The sequence below is a fragment of the Nicrophorus vespilloides genome, unplaced genomic scaffold (assembly GCF_001412225.1).
Source record: "Nicrophorus vespilloides isolate i.1.1-1 unplaced genomic scaffold, Nicve_v1.0, whole genome shotgun sequence".
Classification (NCBI taxonomy): Eukaryota; Metazoa; Arthropoda; class Insecta; order Coleoptera; family Silphidae; genus Nicrophorus; species Nicrophorus vespilloides.
Genome location: NW_017098881.1, coordinates 29,739 through 41,216, shown reverse-complemented (window position 1 = coordinate 41,216; position 11,478 = coordinate 29,739). Strand labels below are relative to the sequence as shown.

Sequence of the window (11,478 nt, the reverse complement as noted above, 5' to 3'; positions counted from 1 at the left end):
GATACTAATTGTATTTGAGATTATTTCATAATGTTAAGGTTTATTATGAATAATTCAACAAAATCAAATAAATTAATAATAACTTATTGTTATTAATAATAATAAAAGTGTAGCACAAGGTGACTACGCTCGGAAATAATTTATAAATATTATTGTAAAAATTTTCGATATAGTCGGGATTATGGTTGTCGAAATTCTGATACAGTCTGGATTATGGTAGTCAAGATTTTGATATAGTCGGGATTTGCGCTATAGACCCATTTCTTTCTGACTATATATTTATCACTCAATTTCTTGTTCTATTTTACTAAATTTATCGTAGAATCAATAATTGGTTATGAATAGTTAATGAACTTTTTTTATTATGATTATTATTTAAATGATTATTTATACAATATATTTGTCTTTCATTATACGAAAATTCATATAAACTCGTACGAATTATATCATATTAAATTAACTAGTAACTAAAGAGCAATTAATTTTAATAAAGTTAACTTACATCGTGGAATAATACTAAATATTCATACCACATTAGAAGCACTTGAGGCGTTTCATCCCACAAACGACGTTTTAATGGTTTGTTTACATTGAAATATACATAAATAATAAATTTAAATTACTGTATATAATTAGTACAATATTGTCTGCAACTCACTCAATAATTCAACTATCAAAAATATTGAAATTAGCATATTAATTTTAAATTTTATTCACAAATATGTAAAAAAAACTACTAAAATTGTTATTTAAAATTAAATTAGCATACAGAATATTTTAGGGAATCTTTTGGTTGTACTTGTTTTATCAAAGAATACCTAGAATTGTTATTTCTCAATTTTGAGTATTCATATATAACTGGGGAGGCCAGACTTTTTGCAGCAAGAGCCATTGTTACCTACCAGATAATATGAAGAGCCGCATGCGGCTCGCGAGCCACAGTTTAGCCACCCCTGATATATAACTTTACTGTTGACATCAGCGATATTTAATATAAAATGAAATAAAGCCATTGGCATTTTTCATCGAGTGCTTCTACGCCTGCTTTAGTCTCATTATAGAAATGTATGACATTTTCTATTTTCATTCACAGTATTAGTGTGATGTATTCTGGATATTAGAATTACTGATTTTCCCCGTTTCGGTACATGAGAAATCAAAGTTAGTACACTTTGAATTTCAAATATTGATGATATTTCAAGAATATAAAACCAGCCACTTTGACCTGAAATACACTCTACAATAAAATAGTTACCTCTCGCCGGAACTACCTTGCTCCTAGTGAAAAGTGCACTAGACAATAATGGGATAGCAAGATGGACAACCCCCACAATTAAATTATAATAGAATGCGAATGAAAACAAATATCACTTTGACCCATCCGTAGTACTTAAGGGTTGTTAAGGCATGTTTCTATAGTTTTGAAGTGCATAAACTGGAAGTCGAGTGATGTATTGCATGTCTGATAATAAATAATTTAAGATATGATGGTGTGGTCAACACTCTAATTATTAGGAGGATTCCTCACTAATTGACTTTTGACCACAAGGTCTGTGGTTTAAATATTTATTACTGTAGTTACTCAACTAGATTGTAGGCAATGCTAAATGTTATGATTTCTCAACAAATGATAATGATGACTATTCCAAGCAATATTTATTTAAAACATATAAAAAATATTATTATCTCTATATATAATCTCTATTAATTTATATTTAAATTAAAAATATTAAATGGAATATTATATAAGCACTGCTAATTAGTTAAATATAGCAGTGCCATCATATATTTCCAATAATTAACTATTTTTGGACCAAATAAAAATCTAGATTATTAAATCGGTTTGTGAAATAAGTTTACAAATTTTTTAATAAATAATTGAAATTCTATAGAATTAAAGTGATTTACATAGTGTTAATAGGATATTTACTGTTAAATTATAATTAAATTAATTAATTTAATTTTTTGAATTATTTCATTAATTGCCAATTTTTATTAGTCCTACTTTGGGGTAAAAACTGCTTAATTTTCAATTTTATGTGTTAAAAATTTGCAGTTGGAATGAACAATAGAAATACAATTAAAATATTAACCAAGAAATGTTTCTTATCTTTAATATTTGGAAATTTATTGTAATCTGTATGAATTTAAAATTAAAGTTGATTTTAAAACCTAATATTTAATTATTCAATACATGTATATAGCAAACTCTATATATTCATTATTCAAACTAGTCAGAAGCCAGTGATCTAGATAATTTATAATACATGCATGTTTTACTATTGATTATACAATTAAATGAAATAATACATCAATTACTAAGTGAGAAATTAATCAGTTTTGAAGTTATAAATAAAAAACATTCTATATATAAATACTACAAATATGTCATGAAAATTGAAGAAAATATAATTAACCTTTTGATACCTGAACATTGTTAAAAAGAAAAAGATTTCTTTTAAAATACATTAAAATTAAGTTGCCTACAATTTTTTTATTAAATTTCAGTAATATTTTCAATGAAAAATGTGTTTGGTAAAGTCAGGCAATTTTAAGCTTAATTTATGGTTAAGCTTATTTTATGGTTTACTGCTATACAATTTTCTTTTCATTACAACATAAAAAATAACCTATGACTTGGTGTTCCAATTGCAAAATAAATCATTTTTGTATACAATAAAAGATTACCAAAATTTGTATTTTAAGCATCAGAAAGCTCTTCTCAAATGATGTTAATTAAACTTTACCTTTTAGTTTTCTAATCACAAAAGATATTTTTTTCTTTAAAACAAAAAGTAGATCTTTATATAAATAAAACGTGATGAGAAAAGTGCAAAAGTCTGTGGATTGCATCAATAAAATTCCGTAACAAACCGAATAACCGGCGAATGTGCTCAGGGATCGATCCACGTGAGATTAGATTTGCTTAGGAAGAGAGAGAGAGAAGCAACTTTATAATTCCACCCTATATTAGATTATATAAGAAAAGTTTCGTTAATTGGGTAGAAGGAGAGATCTTGCGTGTGCCCTGCATGGGGATGAAGGTATTTCTCGTCTCTCGGCGATAAGACGGTTTTCATTGTAATCACCGAAGATTAAGGAAAATTAAAACAAGATTCCGAAAAACGTATCCACGAATGAAACACCCTGTTTTGCAGCAAAACTCAATTTGAATAATCCGCGGGACGAGAGCGGATGGATTTTGTATGGTATGCATCCCAATTTGCATATGATACCAGCAACACGCATATCTAATACCTCGTCCTAATTGATCGATGCATTCGTAAAGCCAGGATACGCTCAGGATGTATTTATTTAATTTATAGATTTTCGATATTTGGATAATTGAGGACGACATCCCTCGAAATTGGAAGACGTGTTCCTGTTGTACACACATACTGTGGATAACAGAAAAAAAGAAACAAATAACAGAAATCCCGAATGTTTGATGTGGAGGAAAACTTATAATCGAGTTACAGGCCGTATCGGTTTGTTTGATACACTTTAAAATTTATATTTCCAGTCGTCCCGAAAGTGCCCTTGCAATACATTTAACCACCCTCGAAAAAATCAATGCGCAAAAAAAAAACTAGAAGCATAGAGAAACCAAGCGGAAAATAAAAAAGAGAGTAGAATAAACAGCAGACCGAAGGGAAACACAATCAAACTTCTATTTATCCCCCTCAACGATGGAGACGAAAAAACATTTGTGAATAATTGAAGTTGATAACGTGTGTATGTGAGTTTGATTATCGTACGTGTACGTGTTCTGCTCTGGATACAGGATTTACGGATCATGTGATAAATATTTAATGAGATAAAGTCGTTTGAATGTCACACGAAAGGATAAACTTAATCAGATCGCATCTTCATGCACTGTCCACGGAATTATCTTGGTATTCATTTGCGATGCAGCCAATGTTAGTACAATTTCATGAAGCATGATGGGACAGGTCCGAATCGATATGTGCCAAATGATTTACGCTATTTCACCTCCAATACAGAATGCATAACGTACGTATCTATCTATCTACACGCTCGGCCATGTAACAAAAATTATGTTCGTTTTATGAAAAACGTCTATTTAACACGTTGGCATTGATTAATGTCTCGTTTCGCAGATAAATTCATTTATTTCATTCCATTATTTTTTTTTTGTTTCCTTTATATTCGACATATTTCCAGCGTTTCCTGGCATACTTTTATCAGTAGAGTTTATGGAATGCGTATTATATTGAATACATAGTTGATATTACAAGAATATAAAAACCGATATATCAACCAACTATTGATATGTCGGTTTTTATATGATAAAAACATCAAGTCCAGAAAACTAAATTGACAAAGTATTGAAAATACAGAAAATGCTTTTAAATTTTATTTAAGAATAAAAATTGAGAAATATATTTTTTTTTTAAATATTTTAAATATTAATCAAAATATTTATAGAATAATGAAAAAAAATGTTGACAAATGTATGTAATTTAATGTGCACATGTCATTCAGATTGTTTAAGAATTATTAATAAAAAAAAACTTCATCAATTAACTTGCGATTTTATTGGTTTTACCAAACTAATCGTGGATTTTAACTCTATAAGGCAAGAGTCGGTGAATCAGGGTAAATTACCCCCAATTGGAGTAAAAATGTAATTTGGGTAATGAGAAAGTTTATCAATTAAAATTTTGTAAATTTTTGGATGTCAAAAAGTTTTTGCCTTTTGGAATAACCACCAGGGAGAACCCTTTCAAATCAGCTTTTGGATAAAATTTGTGTAATATTTTTTATTAAAATTTAGTTTGTTTATTTTTGTACACAAAAAAATCAAAAGTTAAATAATTCTTACTTTAAATATAATATTTGGTAATTATATTAAGAAAACTGTACTCTCTTTGGTTCTTGGATTCAATTAATTCTAAGTTAAACTTTTTATTTACACAGACAACAATTTAAATCTTATGTAAGTCACAACGTAATATTTGAATTTATTCTAACTAATAACGTAAGAAGTAGATCTATTTATATTTGAATAAGAAATATGTTTTAAAGATATCTGGAATAACAAGAATAGAATCGAATAACTATAGATTGAGACGGAAAGATGAAGAAATTAAGATCAAAGAAAGCGTATGTATAATACGAAACACATGTTAATACATAAAAGAAACTGAATGTGTTACCTATAACATTATGTTCAATAGATTTCCATAAAAACTAGTTTAAAAAATGTTGCTAAAATATATAATTAACACAATTTATCAATTGTATTTTTTGGTAAAAAAATCACTTGAAAAAATATTTATATAAATGAAATAAATGAAATTTTAACTATGAAAAGTCTCTGATCAGCTTTATATAATTATATTTCTGTAGTAATTAATAGTAATAATATTTATTGCAACAAAAAATTACAAATTTAACCGCTGCATATTTTCACTCTAAAAATTACTTAAATCAATTAAGTGATAAATTTAATGAAGTGGCAATTAAAATGTCTGTAAAATAAAATAAGTATATTTATTAAAACTAGAGAATGTTAGATGCGACCCACTTTCTGATAGGAATTTGATAATAATAATAATGTATTTATGACATTTAGAAAACTCTGAATTAGCCGAACTTGAAGCACGTTAAATCTTGTAGCGTGTCGGAGGAATGGAGGTTCCATAATTAAATTTTATCAAAGCCGAAAGCTCGCCTTAAAATGTTATAGTCTAAGCGGGATTAATTAATTAAAACTTATCGCGCATCGTATTAATAATATAACTATTGTTTAATTATTGTTTCGAAAATTAGTGGCGTATCGGTGAAGAAGCGAAGGAGGTGCTCTTATTAAAACGATATTTAGGTTTCGCATCGGATTGGATGGAACGGAATTGGTAAAAGCTTGTATCTTTGTGCATGTGTGTGCTTTGAAAATAAGTGCAGTCCTCTTGTGTGACCGGAAAAGGTAAAGGGTACGGCCCTCATCGTTCTGGCTAAATAGAGCTGTGCTTGGAATGGACGAAAACCAACCAAGGTGGTCCAAGGTTTCTGTCTATGTATGAGTATGTGTGTGTGCGTGTTTGTACACGGCCGAGATCTAATTAATTAAGGTCAATTAGGAATTCCCAGTTGGAAACTTCAAATAATTTATGTTAATCAATAATACAAACGTTTGCCTAGAAAATCGCCAATAAATTAACATTAAACACACACATGCGGTAACAAAATACACACAGTTTAACGCACCTTTAAAAGTATATTTAGTATATTTATTATATTATAGTTACTTGAATATTTAAAAAAATAATTTAAAATAGACTTTATTAATGGTTGAAATAAACCAAGAAATGATTAAGTGAATTAAAATAATAATTATTATTATAACAATCACAGATAAACATATATAAATTTAAGTGTATTTATTATGGCTATTGATCATAAGTTTTCTAGCACTTGTACAATGTAATAAATTAATTAATTAAAAAGTTAATATCTTATTAAAAATGCACAATTAGATTTAACAACTGTTTAAAATGTAAGTGTATATATTCTTATATTATTGTGTAATAAATTGTGTTATGTGATACCTTGATTAACGAATAAGATGCATTCCAAGAAATTACTTCGTTAAGCGAAGCGAATTACTTTGTTTTTAGAGGTAAAAATACTATAGCCATAATGAGGATACGTTCTTCCCTAAAGAAACTAAAAGTCATAAAATTCAAGTTATTCTTCTTTATTCAGGATCATTTTCACTAAATGAAAAATACGTATACAATGTCATTTAAGCACCTTTGCCGTTCCTAACATTTTTTTTAATTTTCCACTAACCATGATATTTTGCATTTAATTAATATCTACCATCATCTTTATAGATTAATTATATATTAATTTATAATTATTTGGATTTTATTTCCTACTTATAGTACAACTTCTTACCAAAAACTGTCTAAATGTTTTCAATGGCGTTTCTCCAAAAAGGTTTAATGTCATTTCTCCTTTATTATATTAAAAATTGAATTTCTTTATATCGAATTCTTTAAAATTTTAAAAAAATATACAATATTTCGTATCGTTATTTAAAGATAATAATGACGTCATATAAACAGGATGGAGTGATCACCACATTTGTAAACAAGAAACTGTTATCAAATTATGTATGTTAACGAGAAAAGATTTCTTAATACATTTTATCAAAATCTTCACTGGATATTTAAAATCTCTCTCTATATATAAGAGCACTACGTCTGATAATTCAACGCAATTAAAAATTTTGAGCGAAAAGATGAGGATCATTTTTGTGGTTATAGTTTTAGCTGTAACTCTGATTTCGGCGGAGGTAAGTGTTTTGTAATATGTTAATTTTGGTACCTTTTTGATATATTTTCAATTTAGTTTCCGGCCTGGACCGAGTTGAATCTGAAGATGGCCAACTACTCCCAGAGATGCAAAGAATTGAGCCAAGTCGATCCGGATTTGATCACGAAAGCCCACAATAATGAATTTGTCGAGGATCCGAAATACATGCAGTTCTCCTTCTGCATGACCAAGAGTTTGAACGTATTCGATGCCGAAGGGAATTACAAGGAGAAGAATTTGCTTACCAATCTGATGGATAATGCTTACTCGGTCCTGAAGAAGTGCAAAGCTGAGGGCGAAAAAGAGACGGGAAATGGCAAGAGATCTTTCATCTATTTGAGATGTTTGTACCATGGTGTTCTTAACGACGTCAATTTTACGATGAATGCTTTGGAATAATGTACGTGCTGTAATTATGCGATGATAAAATGTACTTTCCTTAATAAATAAATATTTTCTCCTATTTACTATTGTTTAATTAATTACAGCCAAACACCTATATCTACAAATAGAATACAATACAGGTTTTTTCCACAAATCTTTAGCTTTCGTTTCCATGTTTAATCAACTTTCTACGATTTATACTTTTTGAGTAATTTATGAAAATGTGACACTGCTTTTTCGAAGTTTAATTTTTCGTTTTTTATATTTTTGACTGCTACTTACAGTCTAGAGCAGAGGTTCCCAAACTTTTTTTGTGTCGTAGACCTCTTGCCATGTTTTTCGGTTTTGGGTAGACCCCTACTTACTTGATATTGATTTATTGTAAATTTATTATTTATATTGGAACATCTTTATAATTATTAACATCTTTACTCTGAGTCTGTGCATATGCTTGTAACAAGATGATACTGGTATATTATTATGTGCAGGTTTTTACAAGTTCAAAATGTATTGCGACCACAAAGCGAATGCCTACATCCGACAACTTACACAGTTTTATAAACATATATAATTTTTTTTTACTTCTTAGGTACTTTTATAAATAATATATATGTCTTTATATTATAAGATAGTATAATGTAAGTAAATAGGTACTATCACTGTATGTTGAGATCCACTATCGTAGACCCCATTTTTTTTTTCGTTGACGTAGACCCCTTGCAGGTTGTCATAGACCCCTGGGGGTCGATATAGACCACTTTGGGAATCACTGGTCTAGAAAAATGACACAATACACTTTTGCTTCACAAGTATTAAGCTTTAATTTCCATTGTCAATCACCATTCTACGATTTACTTTTTGAGTAATTTACAAAAATGTAATTTTTCGTTCTTTCTTTTAGAGTTACAAATATACAACCTTTGAATCATATATTCAGCTTTCATTTCTATATTCAATCATATTTCTACCATTTATACTTTTTGAGTAATTTTGTATATTATATTTAGTTTTCAATTTATGTATCACATGTATTATGCATTTTGTTATATTTTCGCACTTTGATTTATCTAGAAGCATATTTATAATAAACACGCTCCAATTTATCTAGAATATTTCACAATTGCAAACGAATGTAGTACTAGCGTTATCAACATTCTCGATATAAAAGCAAACAGATCCTGCACATCTTCAATTAAAAATATCAAGTCTAAACATGAGGAGTGTTCTTTTAGTTTTCGTTTTAGCCTTTACGCTAATTTCGGGTCAGGTAAGTCTTGTTATATAACATAAAAATCATTGATATAGAAGTAAGTTAATTTGGTTTCAGGATTTTACCGAAGTTAAAACGAGAGTCTTTGCATTGTCCTATTATTGCATGATTTCCACCAGTGTCGACTCTGAATTAGTTGAGAAATCGATGGATGGTGAGTTCGTCGATGATCCGAAATTCTTGGACTACACATTCTGCATAGCCTCAGCATTGGATCTCATAGATGAAGATGGAAAGTTTGAAGAAAATAATTTCGTGACGCTTATTCTGGACAATTATAAGACGATGATGAATAAATGCGTTGAAGATGGGAAGAAGGAGACAAGCAGCGAGAAGCGATCTTTTGAGTTTATCAAATGTTTGTCGAAAAATTTAAATGAGACTGACAGCACTGATGATAATTAATACGATGAGTTTCAATTTTGAATTACAACAATTATAAATAAATTAAAGTAATTTTTGTATTTTTCTTTCAAATATTTTTCATTATATTAATAACTAATGCGATTTATAACTAATGAAACAAAATCAACAACAATCAAAATTCACCCCAAAGAAAGGAACCTGTCCTCCAGTTACTTTTTTTATGTCGTGTAATTTTATTCACAATCTGTTCATCAATGTGAACATTCAGTAAATTTAAAATCGCGGTCACGGTTGTTAATAAAAAATTTAATACAAAAAAAAACAAGAATATTAAAAATTAAATGTGCTCCAAATGCTTTTTTTTCGAATAAATGTGCAATCAACGCGTTAATTAAATTCCTCAAGTATGTAATTATGTTTAATAAATAAAAAAATAAATAACCGACCTATACTATCAATATTACAAATTAATTTGAAGTGATATACTAAAATTAGAAAACACTACAGGAGATGATGCATTTAAATTCATTAATTGAATACTGGATTAAACGGATTTATTACCAGATGAGGATACGTTCTTCCGTAAAGAAGCTGAAAGTAATAAAATACAGGTTTTTCTTCCTTTTTCAAGATCATATACGTTTTCAATGTCATTTAAGCACCTTTTCAATTATTTAGTTCCTAACACATTTTCTTTGCCTTCGTTGCTAACATTTTTTTTAAATTTTAAACTAACCATGATTTTTTGCATTTAATTAATATCTACCATCATCTTTATAGATATTTCCGAAATCTGTTCAATCAGTATAACTTATTATAACTTAATTTATAATTATTTGGATGTTATTTCCTACTTATAGTATAACTTCTTACCAAAAACTGTCTCAACGTTTTCAATTGCGTTTCTCCAAAAAGTTTTGATGTCATTTCTCCTTAATCATATTAAAAAATAAATTCTTTATATCGAAGCTTCGTCAACAGAGGTAATGAGGTATAACTGAGTTAAAATAAAATTTAAATTTAAAAAAATATACAATATTTCGTATCGTTATTTAAAGATAATAATGACGTCATATAAACGGAATGTAGTGATCACCACATTTGTAAACATAAAACTGTTATCAAATTATGTATTTTAATGAGAGAAGATTTCCTAATACGTTTTATCAAAATAATCGTTGCATATTTAAAATCTCTCTCTATATGTAAGAGCACTACCTCTGATAATTGTACGCAATTAAAAAATTTAAGCAAAAAGATGAGGATCATTTTTGCGGTTAAAGGTTTAGCAGTAACTCTGATTTCGGCTGAAGTAAGTGTTTTGTATTATGTTCATTTTGGTACCTTTTTGATATATTTTCAATTTAGCATCGGGCCTGAAGCGAGTTGAATTTGAAGTTGGCCAACTACACCCATAATTGCAAAGAATTGAGCCAAGTCGATCCGGATTTGATCACAAAAGCCCAGAAAGGTGAATTCGTCGAGGATCCAAAATACATGCAGTTCTCCTTCTGCATGACCAGGAGTTGGAACATATTAGATGCTAAAGGAGAAGAATTTGCTGACCAATCTGATTGATAATGCTTACTTGGCCCTGAAGAGGTGCAAAGCTGAGGGCGAAAAAGAAATGGAAAATGGGAAAAGATCTTTCATCTATTTGAGATGTTTGCACGATAGTGTTCTGGAGGACGTCAATTTTACGAAGAATGCTTTTGATTAATGTACGTGCTGTAATTAGGCAATGATAAAATGTACTTTCCTTAGTTTATAAATATTTTATACTATTGTATAATTAATTACAGCCAAACACTTATATGTACAAATATAATAAAATACAACTTTTTTTTCACAAATCTTCAGCTTTCATTTCCATGTTTAATAAACTTTCTACGATTTATACTTTTTGAGTAATTTACAAAAATATAATTTTTCGTTGTTTCAATTTTGTTAGCAAATTACAGTTACAACCTTATATATTCAGCTTTCATTTCTATTTTGAATCATCTTTCTACCATTTATACTTTATGAGTAATTTTGTATATTACATTTAGTTTGGAATTTGGGTAGCACATGTTTTATGCATTTTGACGTATTTTCGCACTTTGATGAAGCAT

The 11,478-nt window shown here is 28.6% G+C and overlaps 2 protein-coding genes across 2 annotated transcripts; both read left to right on the top strand.

Annotated features, from left to right (window-relative positions):
* The first annotated feature begins 7,250 nt into the window (after positions 1-7,250).
* On the top strand, positions 7,251-7,772 carry LOC108563400. Its single transcript, XM_017922061.1, has 2 exons — positions 7,251-7,324; positions 7,381-7,772. Exons 1-2 carry the CDS (start codon positions 7,271-7,273, stop codon positions 7,741-7,743), a joined length of 417 nt encoding a protein of 138 aa, XP_017777550.1. The 5' UTR covers positions 7,251-7,270; the 3' UTR covers positions 7,744-7,772.
* Positions 7,773-8,936: 1,164 nt separating this feature from the next.
* Positions 8,937-9,424, top strand: LOC108563399. The gene is made up of 2 exons (XM_017922060.1): positions 8,937-8,995; positions 9,056-9,424. The coding sequence occupies exons 1-2, from the start codon at positions 8,942-8,944 to the stop codon at positions 9,401-9,403; spliced, it is 402 nt and encodes a 133-aa protein (XP_017777549.1). The 5' UTR covers positions 8,937-8,941; the 3' UTR covers positions 9,404-9,424.
* Positions 9,425-11,478: the final 2,054 nt, after the last annotated feature.

Bases quoted from the DNA above. Each gene is read 5' to 3' on its own strand.
- LOC108563400 (XM_017922061.1), top strand. From the start codon at position 7,271: ATGAGGATCATTTTTGTGGTTATAGTTTTAGCTGTAACTCTGATTTCG. The intron at 7,325-7,380 runs GTAAGTGTTTTG...TTTTCAATTTAG, and splicing joins TAACTCTGATTTCGGCGGAG to TTTCCGGCCTGGACCGAGTT.
- LOC108563399 (XM_017922060.1), top strand. From the start codon at position 8,942: ATGAGGAGTGTTCTTTTAGTTTTCGTTTTAGCCTTTACGCTAATTTCG. The intron at 8,996-9,055 runs GTAAGTCTTGTT...ATTTGGTTTCAG, and splicing joins TTACGCTAATTTCGGGTCAG to GATTTTACCGAAGTTAAAAC.